A 23,730-nucleotide genomic window follows, 5' to 3' on the forward strand; every position below is an offset into this window, starting at 1 on the left:
AAGCATACCAAAAGCGTACAAGCCATTAGAATTGGGCATACTTTTACATAATTGGCAACCAATTATCTACCTACAGAGCTGTTTCACTGAACACTGAAGGCTGTCTGAAGAAAGCAATGACAACAGTCATTTCAGAAATGTCCTAGGAAATAAGCCTTTGTTGTAGCACTGGAAACAGGAAATAAAAAAGAAACTGGAACCATACAAGCAGATCTTTATAGAAGATTGGGTAGCAGCAATGAAACTGACCACATCACTGTCCTCTTCTGTTGTAAGAGGAAAAAAAGAGGGTTTCTTGCAGTATTTAGATGGTCGTAAATTTTAATAATTTCCTAGGGCTATGGTTGCAGAAGAGATGACTTACAATGCTGGGGAAACTCGCATTGCTTTGAAAGAACACTAACCTCTAAAAAGAGAAGATACAAAATGAAATACCTCCGTGTGTAGTTAACATTAAACTAGACATGAAAACAGCACCTCTTGTGGCTTCCTTGGAGAGAGTCAGCAGAATGAATGCTGAACCACACACTAGAAACCAATACAACTGCTTTCTGTCTGTTATACATTTAAATGTGACTTTTTGCGGTTGTTTTTCGTTTGCTTTTCTTTTTTAATAACTGTCAGTGAGCAAAAGATGGATGATTTTTTCTTCATTTTTTTCCTTTACGAGTACTCTTAAGGTACTGAGTAGTGCATAAGCAGATGTTCACAGTGATTCATACGTATTGAACAGCATTCCCCAGAGGGTGAACAAGGACATTCCAGTGTTTTATATCTATCTCTTGCTCTTTGGTCATTATTCATTGTTCCCTCTTCCATATGTAATGCATCAGTTTAAAAACACTCTGATAGACTGAGACAGATCACAGATAAACACAAATTCATGTAAAAGCCTTCCACGTTGCACTGCCTATGACCTTAACCAAGCCCAAAGTAGGACGGTGGACTAGGCAAACTTGTGTGCTACACAGTCCTTAATTGCACCTCAGCAGGGAGCACTGTTTAAAGGTTTTTTAACCATGGGACTACAAAAGAAATTAATATTTTTCTCCCTTTGCAGCAGATAAAAGAAATAATTTCCTATACATTCAGGGGAAATAGATGTATGAGAAGCCCCTGACCCATTACTGTAGTCTCTTGCCATTGGGTAGGTTAGAAGGCATCACCAAGCATCACATCATACTGGGTAAAGCATCTGCATTCAGAGGACTATGCCTCCTGTTTGTAAAAACTTTAATTTGTTTTGGATTTCAGATTAAATATTAATGACTAAAGACCATTCAAAATTCAGCAGCTCACATTCATTAAAAACAAACACTGTGCTTTTGAGATTTTAAAAAATTCGCACCCCTGTTAAACAAAGCAGTTAAGTCAATCTACTGTGAATCCAATACGCAAAACTGCTAATGTGCATATGCATTTAGAGATAATATGCCAAAAGGAAAATTACATTTCCACTCTAACATCTGCATTAGAGAATAATTTCATATGATTGAATTAATTTCTGTCACTTACTTCATTTAACAAGACAACAAAGCGTATACCAACACTAAAACAGCAAGATGGTGCTAGAAAAAGTGCTTCCTGCTACTTCTACCTCAAAACTGTTAGTTAATTGTCAATGGGTGGTATCAGGACCACATCCAGTATTGTGTACTAACACTGTCTAAATCATCTTGCATACAGACTTTTAAATGTAACGTGTCAAGTTAATCATCTGCAATGAAATCTTAGTATCTAAAATCACAGCAACACAAAACTGCTATTATGATGACACTTCATTCTTATTATATGTTTAACAGTCTTTTAATCTTCACTTTACAGTGAAGCCATTAAATCGATACTATGTATCAGTAATAACATATCTGATAAATTACCCTATTTTTATATACAGCTTTCTGATCAAGTTGAATAGGTTTAATGAAAATTCAGTAATTACTTCTAAATCTATAGGATCCCAAAACAAAAACCTCTGTGGTCTTAATATTCTGGAATGAGATTTGAAATGAGGAAGTCCTTGAATAGTATCTTCAGTGTTGTTTGATAGGAGTTAGGGTCACAAAGGCCTTCAGAAATATGACCATACGACTTTCAAGGAATGAGTAACATTTCCTTTTCTTAATTAAACAGTTATAGAAAGAGCAGTTACGGTATTAAATTAGGTCAGAACAGACACATTTAATCCCATACTACATAAACAATGAAGTCAATAACTTGACCCAATACCACTTTTTTAGGGGTTAAGAATGAAGTTTCTATGCTCAATGAAACTTAGAAGCAACCCATTCCGATTACTGCATTTTCATATATTTCCTGGAGCTTTCCCAACTGCTTTCAATTCACTTCTACCTATCCAGTCACACAGAATAGAAATAAAATAGAAATTACAGCGTTATGAATCACATATAGGCATTAAGACACACTTTTGCCAACTATTCTATTTGTAGTTACACAAAATTTTTTTTATGGAACTGGGACAGTCTGCTTGATACAGTGAGTCAGACAAAATGTTTCCTTAATAGTAACCATTACAGGTATGTAAAACCAAGCACTAAATGGATATAAGGTCATTTTGCTGGATCAAAGCTGTTGAGAGTATTTCTAAAGAGGAAACAGACATAATTTCTGATGGAACAGCCAGTGTCCCTGCACCAATTCACAACTGGCCTGTCCACAAGTGGTTCCAAAATCTTCCCATTTGTCCCTTTCTCACCATAAAATCTGCATATATTCAACCACTGCTGCCTCATTGCAGTCATAAGTTGATCCACATATTTCCTCTTTCAATTAGCTACTCTGTGATTTCTTACTGCTTTAGAATTGCATTGACTACCATCACTTCAATATAAAAAGCTCTATGGACTTCTATTTGCTTATTGTAAATTACATCAAATGACGTACAGGCACAACAACTGATTTATCCACACTGAAAGACTGCATAGTTCCACAGTTCAGCACTGGATACTTATTAGTATATAGCCAAAACCCTGTTTATAGTAACCAAAAATGGGTTTGGATAGAAGTGGTGGATCTAATTAGAAGATTCTAGAGCAAAGAATGTATGAAAAGACCATTACAATGTCCTTGTGGTATGTGCTGTGATCTCTCGCATGCTAAGGTATGTAATTCAGTACACCTAGAGCTCCATGAGCTCTAGAGTCCATTCATGCAAACATCCTGTTATTTCTTCTTATCTAAAGGGGTTGGAAAGTCCAAGTCCCACTATATGTTTTCTAATACAAAAATGCAAGAAGTATGTCATGATGTGCTACAGAACTTCTCTTAAGATTGAAGTAGGTTTTTCATATCACTACCAAGAAATGACCCTTCCAAATTTTAACAACTATCAGGAGATGGTTTCAAAACTTGATAGCTCAGGATGAAGAGAACTATAACCACAGCATAGGTTTCACCAGCACCTATTGATAACTAATAGATTCTAAACAGCATATGCATCATTCCACGTAATTTTGCTGAATGTCAAATTTGTAATCCCACACTGCCTCAAGAGAAGGGTGTAAGTTAACAGCTATCCTTACAAACTCTACATCGCTGGCTGCTCAGAGCTCAGTGAGTTTTACCTAGTAAGCAGTGAACCTAGTTTACAGTATATTCATGCATATTGTCTTTTTCATCCTCTACTTGGTTCCAATTTCCTCTTCACTGTTAACACTCCCAGATGTGTAGTAAGATACTCTGCCATTAGTCAGCAATTTTCTCATTAATTCACACTTTCAAATGTCACGAGAAGTACTTCACAATGCACTCTGCTACACATACACTGCATTTCCAGTTGCATTTTAGGAGGGCAGCCTGTTCTGAACAAAGAATAGAATTTCTGTTGTTCAGTGACTTTGTATGCAGCTGCATTACTATGTGCAAGGCTCAGCACATTTTTATCTCTGATAGTAAGATCTGTTGTGAAAAAGAAAAGTGAAAATGATAGAAGTTCTCTGTATTGCTAGGAGGCATGGAACATTTTTATATGGGATCGGAGCCCATATATCCTTTTCTGTAAAGGTAGCAGTTAGAACTGGAAACAAGCAGAAGACAACCTACAAACATCTCCACAATTTAACAGACAGATGAACAAAAGCCATGAAGCACTGAAATAGGAAATGGCAAGGTGATATGCACATGGCATATGTTGGCAAGAATACTGTGGAAATTTGATCATGGAATACAGACATATTGACAATCTAGCAACAAAGTGACTTGGCTCTAACAATCATAGCCTACATTCTATGATCTACATAACCATTTATAATATACAACTGGTGTTTGATGGAATGTAACATATGATCATTCTTCAAAGCACAAAATATGTAACTACAATAAAGCATCTGTCGTAACCCAGTAAGTTTTAATAAAGTCAAATAGAGTCTCCATCTCTCAGATCCAGTTTTTCAGAGTCAGACTGTTTTCCTCAGGAAAAAAAGTTGAAAGTATGCCTCACTAAAAATCTTCCCTCTGATTCTTTTTTTGTGAACTGTTTTCTCTTCCACCTACCAAAGCTGAATGCTTAAAAATTAAAATTTTGAACTCTTGAGGATTTTTCAGAATAAGCAACAATTTGTGATACTGTATCACAGCAGTAATAGGTGGTCTGAAAAAAAAATGAACTAGAAGGATTCTGAGTTTGAGTAAAACCACAGATGGCAGAAATCACTCCTACAAGTATACAAAACTAATTATTTTTCCAATGAATTTCAAGAACTTGCTTATCTGAGTTTATAGGAAAGAAAGCTCAGTGATCGCCATAGATGAATTAAGAAACCTACACCAAAACTTACTTTGACATAACTTACTTACTTTGATATGGTTTAGTAAACCATACCTGTCTAGGACTTCTATCTTAAGTAATGCAGTATTACAGAGTCGTAATTAAATTAGTATTAAATAATCTGTTTTGAGCACCAGAAGTAACAGAGATCCACCAGCATGGTGTTCTGGGAATAATGGTAGTCAGTATAATGTTCTGCCATGGACAGATGTGCCTAGAACTCTTCAGGGAAAAATCAACAGAGTTCACTTCTGTTGAAAGCAGGCTGCATAAGAGGCAGTAAGTGCCCAAATTCATCTTCACTGCAAGAAATAGCTCTGGTTACTCCATCCCAGTTAGGAAGTATAAGCAAACCTACCTGGAGGCAATAGCAACCACACTACCACATGGAAAGAAAAATCAGATTAGGAGCACAGAGAGACTCAATTACTAGTGGTTTTGTCAGCAGCAGTTAATTTAATTTGAACCTTCACATTCCTGCAGCACTACTAATTGATCCATAGCACTGGAATTTCAAAGCAGCCACAAGGACTAGCCAACTAATTCTATGCATACAGCATCATATAACTCAAAGATTTCCATGTGGAAAGGGAAGTACAGCAAGTGTGAAGTCATAGCCAGTCTTAAAAGGCAAGTGTACCCAACAGTTCACGTAAAATGGAAGCAGTTGCATTTCTTACCTATCAGACCCTTCTCCAGAGCAAAGGTTTTGTTGGTAAACATGCATTCAAATGCCACAATATGGAAAACTTTGTTCACTGTGTTGTGGGTTCCAACGATGCGAATATACCTATGGAAGGGGGAAAAAAAACCAAAATGTTTCAGTAGGACTGTATTGTGCCAAACTGTACAAGAGGGATTCACTTGCACAGAATCAAGTAATTGCTAAAAATAATTAAAAAGGAATAAAAAACAGAGAAATTTCACAGCAAAATTTGGTAGGGTGCCAAGAGAAAAAGGGCTGAGAAATGTATTAAAATCTTTCCAGAGTAATATGCCCAGAAAAACAGGAATAGACAGCACAGATGTATACTCAAGGAGACTTAAAAGCATGGATGTCCAACCTTTTGGTTTTCTGGGCCACGCTCAGTCAAGAGGAATTGTCATGGTCCACAAGTAAAATATATCAATGTCTTTGTTGCTGTACCTTTTATTAATCATACTAAATATCTGAACAGAAAAATTTTGTGAAACAAAGCTAGCTCTGGGTTTCATTCCTGGCTGTGTGAGTTGTACACTTAGACTCTAATTCAAAATCAAATAGAGCTTCTCTTGAACATCATAACTTATTCACTTTTATATTACCCTGGAGGCTTCACATTCTATAAAGTCATTAATCTTGACTCAGACTGATTCCTGCATTTTCAGAAGAGATCCAACAGTTCCTACCATAAATTTTTCATTTAAGTGGAATATTGCACTCTATTTCAATAAACATTGAACAAACAGCACAAACAGCATAGAAAACTATCTTGAACAAGTACCATCATCCCACAGAATGGGTTACCTACAATACAGGAAGCGTTTTGTGTTAAATGAACTCATTTCAATTAAGAACCACCAGAATGTACGGATCTTTAGCAATATCACTTGTCTGCTATATAACACAATCTTTCGCTTATTCAGTACAACTAAAGTTCCAGAGTAATGGCTGCTCACCAACAGAATAATTCTGGATTGTGTTCATCATATCAAATTTTGAAGAAATGCAGATTTCAGTTCTGTGACAGTTACTGACCTCTGATCCTTTTAGATAATGTAATGAGTTCATTGAAAAACAAAGTTCATCCATTACATGTCTTTTTCCATTTACAAAATGGATATACAGACGCTCAACATTTCAACTAATTTTAAAAATGACTTTTATTATAATTGCTTGAAACAAAACAGACAGGTACGTTATTCTCTATTCAACTTGTAGGTCAATTATCACAACTAAGAATGATGCAGAACTTAGCTTTTGCCATGTAATTACAAGTCCTACAAAGAACACGGCAGGAATGTTGATTCACAATCAGCGAAACAGGAGTTCCTCCCCAGACACGTTCATGGAAGTGAGCCAGCTGCTGTTAGCTGATATATGAATGCTGTGCTTTGCAACAAAATGGCAAAAATTGATACCAGCCTCCGTTTTTCTTAACACACTGAGGGTAATCCGTAGTGCACAGTCAGCCACAGCAACAGCAAAATCACAACAGCGAACCAGAAGCAAGAATCACCTAATTCACTGCGGCGTGAGAGACCCTACGGTTTCTACTCACAAAGCACATGAGAGTAACACTAGACAACAGATTCAAAATAGAGTTGGCTCAGAAGCATGATGCTGATGAGAAACTGCAACGTTACCCACGTCAAAATGAACAGTAAAGTTTTAATTTAAAAGATACAGATTGCAGAAAAACAAAATGTCTATTATAACTCATGATATGCTTGAAAACGCAGATTTTCCTAAGCAGTTCACAGACAGAAGGAAATGCAACTGAAGCACGATTAACAGTAGAAGCATCCTTCATACAATCAGAGCATATGCACCATCTCATCATTTTGTTGGAGCAATTTATTAGATGAAATACAATATTACAGATAACAACATTAGTAAGTACAATTATTTAGCAAGCGCGCATTTATGAACGCTTAAAATGCACAGAATGTGAGCTAAGTGATCACTTTTAAAGGACAGTTTCAATATCAGCAAAAAGTACATTACCATTACCATCATCACCATCACAAGTACAAAAGGAGTTTGAAATAGAGATTTTCCATTGAAGTGATGTGTAGGTTATGGAGTATGTACTGACCTTGAAAACAAAAGCTTCCATCTTTCCTTTTGTTAGCTATATTTTCACAATCTCCAAAGACTCTACCATTGACTTCTACTCCTTATTGAAAGCCTTAGAAATCATATGAATATTAGCTGTTGTTCCCTTTATTTTTATGTTCACATTATCCATAAAGAGCTGAACAAAATTATACAACACAAATTGAAAATGAAATTTAATGCTAATTTGACGGACAAGACACTGAAGAAAACAAGTGTACCTCAGTTACCTTACATCCACTCCCAGTACCATATTCTAACAGAAACAAGAACAGCCTGGTAATAAAGTACTGCAAAACCTGAGTGGGGTTCTCCACAATAGGTTCAATCAAAAACAAGGGAACTCAGTTGAAATCATAGTTAAAACATCTCTCATAGAAACTTAGGAATTCCTGTACTGACAATAGCTTAAAGAAAAATAGTGTTCATATGATACACAGCCTCAGCCTGCAGTGCAACAAAATGAAGGAATTCTGTTTTAGTTACACTACTCATCTTGGTTGATGGTATCGTGGTCAAAACTGAAGTTATACTGCATACAATAGATTTTAATGAAGAATTTCTTTAAAAAAAAATAAATCAGAGAAACAGTAAACTTACTAGGAAGGAGATAATTATTACTTACATTTGCATACCTACTGATTTTGGCTGGGAAAGAGTTAATTTTCTTTACACTAGCTCACATGTTTACGTGTTTTGGATTCACGACCTAAACAGTGCTGATAAGGCACTGATGTTTTTGATTAATGTTTGAGAAAAATGGATATCGATAGCATTGAAATGCTGTAGGAATTTCATCCACATGTCAGACTTCTCTAGTCACTCAGTGTGACTAGTATAGTCATGCTACACTTGGCCTTGAGATACCCATGACAGGAATACCAGAAGAATCTGCGTTCTCAATATTTATCATTGCATTAATAAGAAAATTATTTTAACTAGAGAGAAACTGTGTGCTCTGCTGGATCTTGGTAGAATCTTAAGCCATAAAAAATTGAATGAACGATCCAGGTTGATAAATCAGGCAGCCCTCACCCACCCCAGAGCAATTCTTCACCTTTACTTGAAACTATGACTCGGGCAGCTTGTTGCAAAATACAAACACTTGTATTTCTGAACAACTACAATATGTTTTACTTCTGCTCTTTTCATTTGCGCAGCTGACGCATTTAATTCAGGCAACAGCTGCTGCTGAGCACACTACTGATTCAGCTATGGATACCCTGAGGGGACTACCAATACCAGAGCTCAGCTGCCTGCATCTTAGCAGTACTTGGGGCATGTGTGCCAAAGCATAACAATTATGCACCTTTTTAATCCTTCACTGTAATAGCACCAGTAAGGTACAGACAAAGTCTGGAATATATTAAGCACAGATTCTAAATACTTAAGAAAACTAAAACAGAAAACTAAGTGAAGAGAGGTAATTAAAGGATACTTTGCACTGATATCCCACCCTCAGTTACTATCATGGCAACAAAGAACAGCAATAGGGAACTAAAATAAATAACTAGACTCAATATGTACAAAACTAGCTCTTAAGAATTTGGCATTTTATTTTCATTTTTGGAACACAGTGTTTGAGATAGTAATGCTAACACTTCATATATACTTTAACTGCCTAGAAAACATTAATATTTGCATTCTAACCACTGCCTCAGCGATGTACGAGACTTTGCCCAGCACACAAGACATTCTGTTTGTCTTTCAGTGAAAAAGGAAACAGTGCTATTCATAGCCACCTAAACATCATTTATTGACAACTCTGTAAAATCTACAATCCTTCAGCCCTACACAGCTGAATCAACAGACTCCTGGCAGAAGGGATTAAAAAAAAAATCTCTTGCCAGAATTAAATCATGTGAAAAAAACAGTGTGCATAAATTAAAAACATAAAAATAAAGAATTAGGTCAGAACAAACGTGGAAAGCATTCCTATTTTTTGATGAGTTTTCCTGCACTTAGAAAGAAAGCCTAATAGAAAGCCTAATAGAATCTGTTTTATACCAAAGGAAATCCCCACTGCAAATATACAAAGCTATGGATAAGAATCAAATACTTAAAAGAACGTTACCAAACCCTAGTGTACATGACACCCACAAAGCCTGTACAGAAACAAACTTTCATAACTCAGTTGGTGTAAAGCAACAACGTAGCAGTTAGCAAATTACAAGGAGAAATGTGTTTTCAAAAATGTTTATCTAGATATACTACACCACAGATTTAAATGTAAAAAATATTGGCTACGTGATAACTATAAAGGACATGTAACTGTGCACTGTATATAAGCAGCACATCAACCAACAACCTCAGCCAACATTTTTGGTCTGGGCATATTTAATCAACTTAACACTAACGTAAGTAACATCTTGTTTTCCACATGTAAAGAATAGTGAGCATGCAAGAGCACTTTTGTCACTACTAGTTTCTAGTTCTAGTTTGAGCAAAACAGCCCAAACAAACCCTGGAATCTAAGATGACCCTGACTGAATCTTAACACTGTGTGCATCCCTAGTGACAGTCCATTTCTGAGCACATATCTCTGCAGGGTTTGTTTCAGGTCAGATCTCAACCCAAAATAGCTGCATTTCCCAGAACTTGCATGAATATGGACATCTACAGTTCTGCATTACCTCTCAAGAGACTTTCATTCATCATATAAATTTGAAGTCTGTTAGGAGAATATGAGATTTTGGTGTTCTGTAACCAAGCCCTACCCCTGATTCAACTCTGCAGCCAAACCTAATGTAAACACCACCTTTGTCTTTGTGCTACCTCTGCCGAAGTCGTTAAAAAGGACTCATAAACTTAATCTAATGGAGAACATTACTTTTTTTTTAATAGAGAAGAAAACACTACTCTTCTGAAGCCTGGTTCTAAAATCATCCGCACATGGAATCCGGAGCAGAGATGTGGGAACCCACACTGCATCACTTTCAGACTGGTGCAACACAAAGCCAGATTCTTTCCAAAAAGCACAAAATGTTTATCAGGACTTGTTTTCTTAAAAACAGCTATAGTAATATAGTCTTATGACTTTGGGCCAATTTAGCTTACGCTATATTATGCAGATACGTTGAAGCCTCCACATTTTATATGTACTGAATGTAATGCAATAATATTCAAGAAAATTCTTTGTGTCAAAATCTGAGAACATTTTCCACTTTCCCCTCATGTTCCATCAGCCTATGAATTTAACATGTAATAATCATTTCTTGCTCCAAGAGCACCTCAGCAATTGCTGTCTAGATTTCCACTGTAATCAGACTATATGAGATATGACAAAAAGAAATATTTAGAAAGTATTAGAGCAAAGTGATCTACAACTAAGCAGATAAAAAAATGAGATCTCAACTTGCATTATGGTAACTCAACAAAGAAATAGCTGTGTTTTTGACCTTTGTTTGCACAAGCAAGCAATTTTAGATTTATTCTATAAAACTGTGGTGAAGGTACATAAGGAAAATTGTATTTAGATCTGGCATCTCAATATCAGAAAGATGGTGGTAAAGAAGACTTTCAAAAAAGAATGAAAATATTTTTTTTTTCTTTAAATAAATATGGCAATTACTGAAAACTCTTCTTATCAAAGGGTTGCTTGGATGAGCAACTTGAACACATAGAAGTATAGCAACTCCAAGTATTTGAGCACACATGCTAAGAATAAGTGAAGACTTCCAGGACTCACAAAGCAGGGGGAGGTGTCATAATTGTACATGAAACTTGTAATATTAAAAAGCAAAGCAAGCCCAAATGTCAGTAAAACGTTTTGCATACTGAGAAATACAGCCAATGATAGAGATGAGGGGAGTCACCTATGTTAAAATTACACCAGAAATTCTAAACAAAGCTCTACCAGAAACAGCTAAGTACTGGTAAAAAAAATGCCTGGATACACACAAGAAAGATGCAGAGCTCTTCGAACAAGTCCAGAGGAGTACCACTAAGATGATCAGAGGGCTGGAACACCTCTCCTATTAAGAAAGGTTGAGGGAACTGGGCTCATTTAGCTCGGAAAAAAGAAGGCTCTGGGAAGACCTCACTGTGGCCTTCCAATATTTGAAGGGAGCGTATAAACAGGAGGGGCAACAGCTGTTTACAAGAGTGGATAGCGATAGGACAAGGGGGAATGGTCCTAAACTGGGACAAGGGAGATTTAGGTTAGATATTAGGAAGAAGTTTTTGACATAGAGGGTGGTGATGCACTGGAACAGGTTGCCCAAGGAGGCTGTGGATGCCCCATTCCTGGAGGCATTCGAGGCCAGGCTGGATGTGGCTCTGGGCAGCCTGGTCTGGTGGTTGGTGACCCTGCACATAGCAGGGGGGTTGAAACTGGATGATCATTGTGGTCCTTTTCAAACCAGGCCGTTCTATGATTCTGTGAAATAGATTGAGATTCAAATTTAACACACTACAATTCTCACTATTTTCTTTTCTTTAGAGAAAGAAATCTTTCTTTTTTCCCAGCATAACTGAAATGCTTAACACCATTTGCTCCTATCACCACACACCTTAAGCAAACTCTTAACTGTGAGCATTCTTTACAGACATCTTAGAAATTATTTAATTAAGACTGATATTCACATTGGCACATGTATCAGATACTGCAAAATGAACAAGAAGAAATTATAAGACACTTTTCAGAACAGGGAAACGAAAGTCTGATGTGAGACAGATCACTGAAAGCATCGACCAATTATTTCTAGAACTAGGATGTTGGGAGTTTTATGAGAAAAATCAGTTATGGTATCAATTAGCAATATCACTTGCTGTGAATATTTGAGTGCTACCTCCATTAATCAGTGTACACAACCTGCATTGCTTACACTTTCCAGTATACCTGAGATCTAAACATTAACTACCGTAAGTTTGAACTGAGCAAACTAAGGACAAATTGAATATTATTTATGGGAGTGTTCAACAGATATGGACAGTTCAGTACATTCAACCTGGCAAGCTTCACAGTTCGAGGTATTTTAAAAATCAAATTCTATTTTACTGCAAAAAAAATGCAGAAAACACGGAAAAAGATGATCATAAATATGGACTATGAGTAGGTCTGTATCACCTTGCACAATCAGATCGGCAGCAGTGAGAATGAGGAAGAGAAGGACAATGACTTCCAATACCTGAAAATACATGTCAGAAAATTCAAGTGTGACAAGAGTGGAATTATTTTATTTCGAAGCATTCCTCAGAGCATTTAAGGCCGACAACTACCTGAACCTATGTGTATCTTGCTCTAGCTGCTCTTCTGTTTCTGCAATAGAGTGGAACTACCTTGTCAAAAGTTTTCAAGCTGCAGATAGCTTCTTCTAGGTGATATTTATCCATCATAACTAAGTGCTTGAAAATTAGCCATGAAGTTTTGTTCTATTCAAATATACTTTAAGCCTAAGAGCTAAAGTTGCTCTGGTTTTGATAAAATTACAAAAATCATTACATTTCTAGGAGCCAGTTTGGATTTGTCTGTGATTGACACCTTATCACTAATCACAATCTGCACTGGAATACTAGCTTGTTCATGAATCCAACTAAAATGAAAGACTGAACATCTTTACCAATACATGCAGTAAAGTCACATTGCTATAAATCAAAATGTTGCATATAATGCTATATTAAGGGAACTTCTAATTTACCAAAACCCTTTCAATATTCTGTCAATATATGCAGCCCAAGCCATACAAGTGCAGTTAGTGCCACAAGCATCTAGGAAAAAAAGAGCTGAATGAAAGAATTATGTTTCATTTTGTCTCTGATAAAAAACATATTTCCCCTGAAAAACGTAGAAGTTAGGTTAGGTTACATTCACATAGTGTTTCACTTACTGGATTTTTCCAGGAAAACTGAAAAGTTACAGGTGGCCACACATTACCACTTATACCACTGGTGGAAGAAAGATCTCACTGGGGAAAATGTAGCAATTTGTCATTTATACACTGCCTTCAGGTTAGCATAGCTTGACATTAATAGGACACAACACCACAATATAATCACTGCACTGCAGTGAAGTGCATTACCATTATGAACTACAATGGGGGGCATTTTATGAAAACAGCTGAATCTTGATGAATAAAATCACACTACTTTTTTCTTTTATCAGTAACAATGAATCTTCCTTGATCTCTCTTAGTAACACATTTCAAATACTTAATAGCAGATCACAGGCAACATTGAAAGGATAGGAAAAAAGTCAATATCTGCTTGCGTACAAATTTCTAACAGTTGTAGGCTACTCCTGCAGTGAAATTAATTTTATGGCCATGGAATAGCACAAGCATAATGATCTCCTTCACTACAAATACAGAAATTCAAACAAAAGGTATCTTCAGCTACATAAGATCACTTGTTAAAGACAAAACAGGATTTCAGTATCAGGCAGGAAAATGCTAATTACTGAGACGAAGTTGTCTCTAAATCCCTGTGTGAGAAAACCTGCAATGAGGGTGGGATAGGTGAAGGGCAGATTGGAAAACAAGTTGAGATTTACTTCACATCTTTTATTTCACAATCAATCAGAGCTTTGTCTGGATAGCTACTTGAAGACAGAATACATTAAGCCATGATCCTTTTAGCCATCCATATATTACGAAATGTCAGAGAGATGCTTCATCACCTGTTGCAAGAAAAAAAAAAAAAAAGAAGCAAACTCTCTGTATATAAAAGTTGTTTTGTAAATGTTGTGAATTTGCAAACGGATACACTTAGAGTCAAGTTACAGTGAAATAAAGGCTCCTTAAGCAAATGTAATGATCTACTTTGGATCCTATAATGTAATAAACTTCTCCATATGACTCAGTTTGTTTAGTACAGAAAGATGTGCTATGTAGAAAGGATAAACTTCTTCCTAGCTTAATCACTGAAACACACCTGAACTTCTGAAAGCCCCAATTCACATAAGCCTTCTTGATATTTTTCTCTGTCATTACATGCAGTACTACGCTCATGATGAAAACCACTCAAAAGTAGCTTTAAAAATCATCTTTTCCCTTCTTTAAGAAAAGAAAATGTGAAAGAGACCTAAGTGCTCTGACACAATCCAAACTTTTATCACATTCAGTATCTCTGATAACACTTTTAAACTGGTGTCCCACATCTGCTTTTTCATCTTGATAGCAGCTAGAACAAGAATTCTGCCCATGCACCACATCCGTATCACCGACAAAACAGAGCTCCTAAAACAAAGGCATGAATTTTAAGAGGAAATTGTTTTCTTTTACTTTTGCCTGCTGTTGGGTACTGCTGAACTGATGCAGCTGGGAACATTTTAAAACGTGTCTACTCAATGAAGAAATCAGCCATTATATTTGAACCAAAATGAGGAGTTAAAAAAACCAGAACCAACAGACAAATGAACATCTTCATGTTGAATACAATCTGTTGCACAACCTCGCAATTATAATCTTTTCAATACTTCCTATCCTGCACACAGCAGTGAGACAGGAAAGATGAAATACATGATTTAGGTTATTAGCTCTAACAGCTGTACACTTAGGGCTGTGCAAGGGAAAAGTGAATGGCCTATCAGAAACCTGCACGGACAAGCTGGTGTTTGAAGAAAAAGTGCTGAAATGGTGTTTTCACATGCTTGTTTAACCATAGCTGTTCTGATATCTGATAGCTCACCATCATTATTACTTTTACTTGGCCTTCCCTAAGTGGCTATGAACATACAGAATTCTCAAACTACCTTTAGAATACTACAACATCACCTTTCAATAGCTGCCACTGAAGGTCATTAGCTGGTATCGTACCTTATTCAAGAACAGTTTCTCCTCTAAGCAACACGATTTTTGCTTCAGAAGTGACAGCAGAACTCTGTGGTAAAGAGCATCTCTGGAAGGAATCTTACCATATAGTTATATTAATCTTGATTCTACAGATATACTTCATCAGTATATTAATTCAATTCACTGGAATGTGTTGTAACACCTTTTACACCATCCACTTCACTTTATTAAGTTGGTAATTGTAACTCAGCACTGCATTATTTTGGAAAGAGAAGTAGTTTATAGATTGTCTTCATATATATTAACATAGTGTTTCAGGAGGCAGCTCCTCATTGTTGTTTAGCATTTTATTCCTGACTGTAATTGATGTCAGTTATGACTAGGAGACTATTATTTTTTTCCCCATAATAATATTATTCTGAGTATAATGAAATAAATCTAAGAAATCTATCTAGGAAATAGTAGCAGCCACTATTACTTATTGCTGTGTTTTCATTAACTAGAAATGCACATGGAATACAGAACAGTGCTTTAGTTTTGTCCCTGACACAGTGGAACACTTGAAATTCAGAACTAACCTTTGAGCATCAGAACTAACTTTACCCGTTTCCTCCCTCACATTTCCTCCTGCTCAAATTTTCACACTTCATTTTCATTTTCAGAAGTCTCACTGTATGTACTCCTCCCGGCTTATGCCCACTTTCCCTTACCTTGGCCGCTCACCGCAGTATCGGCGATTGCAATTTCCCTACTAGGTCACACTTCCTGAAGTATGAATCTGGATACAATAAGAACAAAGCTTCCAAAGTCATGCTGAAGCTAATAAGTAACCTGCACAGTTTTCACCATAAAATGATTAAGAATCTGACTGCATTCATGTTTAGCTGGTAATTGTGGTATAGATTGATGCAATGTATGTCTTTTCATGTAAATCATCTTCATACACATCTTCCATCTACTTCACATTTAATTAATTATAGAGGTTTCCTCTCTTCCAACAACCCTCAGCAGCTCAAATACATCAAACCCAACTACAATAGACATGCATACATGTTTGCAAGCAATGTATACATATTTTAACATTGTTTCATAATGCAGATACAACCACAATACACCAGCACTGCTTCCTGGGCCATTTAAACTCTTTTCATTATTTATTTTTTAAACAGTTAGCAAGAACAACTCAATACATTACTACAGTCTCAGAACTTGTAGTCTTGAATGTGAAAAAACAGCAATCCAGTGTTTCATAAACTTTCAGCTGTACTTAATGTCAGGAATGATGAACACTGAGGTTCTAACATTTCCGTTTCTATTCTGAGTAGCATCTTATCATGAAGATTTAGAAAAGCCACATTTACTGAAAAACTCCACAATAAATTCATTTCAGGTTTACCCATTTCATAAATTAATCTACTACTTTTTTTATCCAGAACTATTGGAAAAGATAAAATCCCAGCCCCTGCATACACTCAAAACAACTGCTGTCTTTTATTAAGCCTTTTTCCTAGTAATTGTGAAATGGCTGTGATATTGTACAAAGAAAAGCAGTACTTTATCAGTCTCTTGTTCTTCCTGGGGAGAGATCCCTCAAAATAAACATGAAAATAAGAATTCCAATTCCTTTCTCTATCACTAGAGAAATCAAACTCTTCTGAACTTATTTTCTGTGACAATTTTTCCTTGAGATGTAAATCATTACTACTTTGGGGTTAAAGACAGCTATCAGAGGAGATTGCAAAGTATTAAAAAATCTTCCCCAGCCACCAGTTAGTGTTCATTCACTTTCAGATTCTTAGTGTCATGTCAGGAAAAAGACAGATAAACCAAAGAATTCAGCTGCTTTAAAATATTAGGGAAACGTTTATGGAAACATTTTAAACTGGTATCAGGGAACAAAATCCAAGAGCATGCTTACTTAGCAAATGTGACTGAACCAAATGAATGAGACAAGATGGTATGCTGAACATGCCATTTGAATGACACAACCTCATTAGTATCACACTGTACAATTTGGATTCAAGCATAGATAAGTTCCATAAGAAACCTCAGAATCTAAATAGATGGAAGGTGCAATTTACCTGCCGTTATTATCCATGCTGACCAGATTAGACTTAAAACTTGCATGCCCAATTCATGTTAGGATCACATTTTCATTTTGTTATATACACAAACCACAGAAATATGATTTCTATATATAACCAAAAATACATTTGTAATAATCACTTATACTTAGAAATTCTTCTACGTTCACTAATTTTCCAAAAATGAGGAAGAAAAACAAAAATGTTACGACCTGAACAAATTTCAGCTTCAAAAAATTTAAGTAGCTGGAATACTAAAATACATTTGTCCAGTGTTTGAATCTCTTTTTATACGTAATGATCAAGTTCACATAATGACCACTGTCTGAAAACTTTACAAGTAGATACTACTGGATCCAAACCATCCCTTTAAATGAGCTTAAAATTCTCCTAAAGGAGAATATTTTAATCTCATAGTGAAAAACAGCAAATATTCTCACCTCACCCAACTGGGATCTGATTTCATTGTGGTATTTGTTAACAGATTCAGACTTTAAAACATCTACCATGTTTTGTGAAGGAAAGATCTTTTAGCAGAACTTGTGTTCCCCTTAAGCAGTGACCTAATGTGAGAGTTTATCTGGTTGCATCAGTTCTGTTCTGCATCATGCTATTTTTGTAAATTGTAAAAGAGCACTGAGTTTTTCTAGTTTCTCATTATACAAAGCTACAATTGTTGTCTTGCACAGAATCAGAATAATTTTGAAAATATCTCATCAGGCCTGCGTTAACAATGTAATTTGTAAACATTTCAAACACTGTTTCTATTGCAAATTAACATATTTTTGTTACAGAATATCAGTAAATATCAGCATTTAGTTCCATACCTACAGCTTCATTTTTTCAACTCTGCTTCAAGGTAATAATAAAGCACATGCATACAAAGAAAAGAACACCCACAATGAATAAATTACATATAAAATGATGTCTTATTATAGCACAAATGGAGAGTACTGTAACTGAATCTGTACTCCAGCCATGTTTTTTGTTTTGTGCCAGTGGTCTTCTAAGAATGTCTATTCTACACCAAAAAATTCAACCTTGAAATGACTCTCATTCTCATAAATACTAATCCCAAAGGCCTGAGATATATTTAAATTAGAACTCAAAGTTAAACCTTCATGACTTTTGAAATATTAATTTCTCATCATAAAAAAAACATTTTCAGAGGCATTACCTAAATTTTATGCTGTGATATCCTTTCTGGAAAGTGAAATTTCAGACTTGCATTTCAATAACAGATTTGGGCTACAGACAGAATTTTATTTGAAGCAAGACTGAAACTGACAAGGCAATGCATTCTTTGGCCTGGAAATAACTGCCTTGATTCTGAAGAAACACAGTTTAGTTGGTTTTGAGAAGAATTCATATGTAGCTGACTTACTCCTTTCTTTTTAAAAACCTTGCTGGAAATATTCTGTTACCAATTTCATTCTGTGTTTACATGCACTGTTTGTGCCAAAGGATCATGATTAAACACTGCTCCAGTAGATGAGGACAAGCAAGGCTGATTCTTTTACTGTTAATGGATTAATGCTCTTTGGTCTATTTTTTTATTATTTTTATCTTTTAAAGGTTTGTTTACGACCTGTTTACCATCAGTACTCTCTGCAGTATAGACTGTACACAGTATTACTGAGAATCAACAAAAGCTTAAACTGACTGGTTTTAAACTACAATAAATCCAGTCTGAACATTATCTCCATGCCATATCAGTGTGTAGTGAGTCAAAAAATACTTTGTGTCAATGGAGTTCAGAATGATACCTGCTAAAAGAGAACTCGTTCAGAAGTTACTAATGCTAGCCACCAACACCTAGCACCCTATACAAATTCCTGGGCAGAAACATGCCAGTTCCAATAGCGATCTCTAAAGTCCCCACCTTTGATATTTTCAGAGATCAAAGCATCCAAGCACGTGGTTGTAGAAACTCTATCTGAAAACAAAGTAGTGGTGAGCCCTAAAGAGGGCACAGCTGCATCATAACCATAGCTCACCTGAGCTCGTAACATTTTCCACCTCCTCAACCCTTGTTAGAATGTATGACTACGTTCAATGAATTTCCTCGATGACAATTAAATAAGTATACATATGCATGTGCCAAAAACTACTACTGAAATCAGCTTAAAACCACACTTAACAGCTAAAATGGACATTAAATAGGAGGTTATGAGCACTGAACATCAAAATGAAGTGAAACTTGTCATAACAGTTATAAAGATCCAATCAAAACTGTGTTTAAAAGCTTGAACAACAGTTCTATGCACCCTTATTTGCTCAAGGGCACACAAAAAAAGGATTTTCATATGATGAAATTCAAAATGACAGTGAGCAAGTGATGATTAAATGAACTTTGTACACATTTAGAAAAGTGCTCCTATATAGCTTTATAAAGTTTTCTGAGGTGAAAAATAGCAAAGTTAGCTTCCATAGACGTGGGTAAATAAAAAAAATAGCACTAAGGATATCAGATAAAAAGATAAATCTTACCTTCTTGCAGCACAGAGATCATTGGATCTTGGATATTACTGTTTTGATTTTACACCTGAGAAGTATTTCTAAATATTTTTGGTTTGCCTGCAGCGTATTTGTTTTCTTTCTCTGTTTTATTTTTATAGGAACACCTCGACACAGAATGGACGAACCTTACAAAATAATGCATTAGCCTCACTCAAGCAGGAAGGAGGCACAAAATGGGCCTTGCATTTAATTTAACATCAATAATACCGCTAGTAAATGTCCACATTCAATAAATCTGTAGGTTAAAATATGGAGCAGGTAAACATCTAGCATTTTATGCAAGTTAATTCCAATTTGTCAAATATATTGGTTTTGACAACACAGAGACCGCTGTAGGAATCATTTTGTTTAAAAATATCCACAGCAGATAATAGAAGATTTGCCAGTATCATAAACAATCATCTTATTCAAATCCAAAAACATGACAAACTTTCTAAATCTACCACTAGAGAAGCATCTCGCACTACAATTATTTACTAAGAGTTTTTTATTCCCCTCAGTGGAAAAGAATCATTTTATGAAGTGACATAACCTACGAGCTTAACAGTGCAGAATATAATGGTCAACAAGACTAGAGATCTTCAAATATCAGTATGAAATTTCAAAACAGACGACTTCAAAGAAGCAGGACCAGAGATTAACTTAAAGGACAAACCACAATGGTCTCACCATTCCCCATCCCACAAAAGGAGAACATGATAATGATTTGATTTTTTTCAATGATATTGAGTTTGGGTTTTGTTGCAATCTTAATACATCAGTACAGCTCGTTTCCAATTCAAAGTCTCTAACCTCCCTTTTTTCTTTCTTTCTTTCTTTCTTTTTTTTTTTTTTTTTTTTTTTCCCTTTGTAATCCTTGCTCTGCTGAATTTAATTGCCTTGGCAATGCCAGAATAGTGTCTGATCCTAATAGGTCAGCATTGATCGCTCTAAACCAATTGGTTCCTTCATTACAGAGAAAATGAAGTAAAGAGAAAGGCAGGTGAGCTCTCACACAGACAGCTGGACTTCAGCTTCTCTTGCCCTTCTTCTCCCTCATTAACCAGCAACCAATCAATCAGAAACCTGCTCAGAACCCACAAAAACTATTCAGAAGTTCTGACACTGAATAATTTTAACAGATCACTAAAGTAAAGAATATTTGAGGTATCTATCTGTAGAGGTTTTAGAGCCCTTACAGTTTTTTAACTGATGTTCAAGAGAAAGGAAAATTGAAATGTTATACCTCTCGTGAAGTCTAGTCTAAATCTTAAATCTAAAGTAAAATGTGGGTTAGTTACTTGCCAAGACAGGAATCCATGCTGTGCCCTAATTTTAAATATTTCTTATTGTGAAGATCTCTGAGGATGGAGAGAGAGGGAGACTGTAACAAGGAGAAATATCACACAGCACCCCAGTCCCAGCATACAGCTCATTCTCTCCTGTATTTCTGTAGTCTGTAGTAGACTTAACTCGAAATTCCAGTGAATGTTCATCATTTCTTCCTATTATTTCAGCTTTTTTAATATTTGAACAATGCTTGTATTTCCCACCTCTAATAGCCCCTTACTATCAAGCTACTCACTGCTCCTCATTTGCCCGTACAATTGCAGTAAAAACCCTTTAAGTCACTTGCCAAAAACTAGTAAACATTCAAATCACTCTTACATTATCCTTCCTGAAATGTTATCTGTAATGACATTTTTACAAGCTTGCAGTCTACTCTGATACTTTTTTTTTTTTCCCTCTTTCTCCAAATTCTGTAGAACATGCCTTCAGCCATTGAAAAGATTTGTTATTTTACATTACTGTCAGCTCAAAATACTGCCAATGAGGCAATTCATAAGAAGAAACCAAAGAGATAAAGCAATAAATATATAAGCAGGGAAAAGAAAAAACATTAGGAATTAAAAAAAAAAAAAAAAGAAGTGAGAAAGTCCTCAAGAGACTTAAAAAGAGAACAGAGGAAACAAGGAAAGAATAAAGGAAAGGCAGTAGACAAACAAATTAGGTGAGGAAACAAAGAACAACAGTTCTGCTTTGATTAGGACAAAGACAATTCCAGTAAAAGAAAATGAAAGCTACTAGTCTGCAAAATCTTCAGTGGTTAGGAACAAGGAGACGGAGAAGATGATGAGGTCAATAAAAGGAGAAATGGATTAAAGCGGTTGTAATATGTCTTTTCCATAATAAGACCATCTCTTTTCACATCATGTTCTATCTAATCAAAACCAAAACCTCACTGGGAGCTCATAAGAAAAGCACAAGAGAGAATTTGCAACTCCTTAAAAGCTGTTTACTAAGCCCAGGCACAGTGAGAATTTGTGGGACGAATGGAAAGAAAAAAAAACTACTGGGGACTTGAACTGAATACTGAACTTGGAAATTGCATTTTGGTGCAAGAAAGTAAAGCAATAGGAAACAAGTCTTGGAAAGGAGATTAAAAAATAATAAAATAAGAACAAAGAAAAGCCTCCCAGAAAGCTCAACATGAAACCAAGTGATTCAGAGCTTCTAAGTTTGCAGAGCAATTTTAATTCTGTAATCCAGCAAAACTCAGATAGGGCAAATGGTTATGGTCACAATTAGAAGATAGGAAAGCTGGAAAAAGTGATTCTTAAAATATGAAAGAAATGAAATGCCTTCCTTTTATTTATTTAATAATGCTTGCACGGCATTTAAACAATAATACTTCCTATATTGAAGCCAAATTACAGAACTGTGCCTCCAATCTTAGTGAACAAGGGACCTGTAATTCCTGCAAAGAAACAAAGCCCTGCAACTGTGCACTGATAAGACAATCTGGGGCACGGGAATGAAGATACTTATTTTGAGTATTTGATAAAATTTTTTGTGGAAAGTCACCTGCAGTGAAATAAAAATTGCAGTATTTTTCAAGACGTTTCTAAAGAAAGGAGATTTAAAAAAGATAATCCTTTCAATTTAAAAATTCAAGTTTTTGACAGTTTCTCAAGAATTTTTTTAATTTCTTTTTTTTTTTTACACTACAAACTTATTGCATAAAAATGTGGCACTTCTAGTAGAGAGAATTGGAAAATAGAAAGAACCAACACATCATTTTATGGCCCAATGAATTAGAAAAAAATTTAAAGGGCAACAGAACACAGCAATGTAACCCTTTTATGTGCAAATCATCAGAATAGCCATTTCTCTCTCAGTTCTCTCTATTTCTCACATAACAAATAAGCCCTCTCTCAAAATGATTTTATTTTAATCTCTGTATATGGAGAACATGTTTAGATTATTTTTAAGAAGAAATCCATGGAAGTGATTGATCGAATCTCTTGGAATCGTGCAAGAAAAAAGTTTCATTTCACACAGTCATCTAGGCTGCAAAACATCTTTAAGATCATCTATCCAAACCTCAATGCACCCCTGCATGCCCACTAAACCATGGCCCTCAGTGCTACATCCACACGGCTCCTGAACACCTTCAGGGACGGTGACTGCACCACCTCCATGGGCAGCCTGTGCCACTGCATCACCGCTCTTTCAGAGAAGGAATTTTTCCTGTCATCCAACATGAAGCACCCTTGGCACAACTTAAGGTCATTGCCTCTTATCCTATCACTCACTACCTGAGAGATGAGGCTGACCCCGACCTCACCACAACCTTCGTTCAGGTAGTTGTAGAGGATGATAAGGTCTCACTCAAGCATCCTCTTCTGCAGACTAAAGAAGCCCCATTTGCGTAACAGAAACATGATGTGAACAGGGAAAGTCATTTCAGTTGGGATAAATATTATCAATCATATGATATTTATCCCAAATTGCTATTACAGCTCTCAATTATGC

The 23,730-nt window shown here is 35.9% G+C and overlaps 1 protein-coding gene and 1 long non-coding RNA gene across 2 annotated transcripts in view; both read right to left on the reverse strand.

Annotated features, from left to right (window-relative positions):
* The window catches only part of LOC128086990 (uncharacterized), a 435,001-nt gene that overhangs the window by 114,294 nt on the left and 296,977 nt on the right, over nt 1–23,730 (reverse strand). The window lies entirely within an intron of this gene.
* Nucleotides 1–23,730, reverse strand: part of BTBD9 (BTB domain containing 9) — a 110,122-nt gene that overhangs the window by 39,026 nt on the left and 47,366 nt on the right. Inside the window, exon 8 of the mRNA XM_052693216.1 lies at nt 5,464–5,573. Coding sequence (XP_052549176.1) covers nt 5,464–5,573 — 110 coding nt within the window. The remainder of the gene's footprint in view (nt 1–5,463; nt 5,574–23,730) is intronic.

Source organism: Tympanuchus pallidicinctus, unplaced genomic scaffold (genome assembly GCF_026119805.1).
Source record: "Tympanuchus pallidicinctus isolate F22 unplaced genomic scaffold, pur_lepc_1.0 scaffold1, whole genome shotgun sequence".
Taxonomy (NCBI): domain Eukaryota; kingdom Metazoa; phylum Chordata; class Aves; order Galliformes; family Phasianidae; genus Tympanuchus; species Tympanuchus pallidicinctus.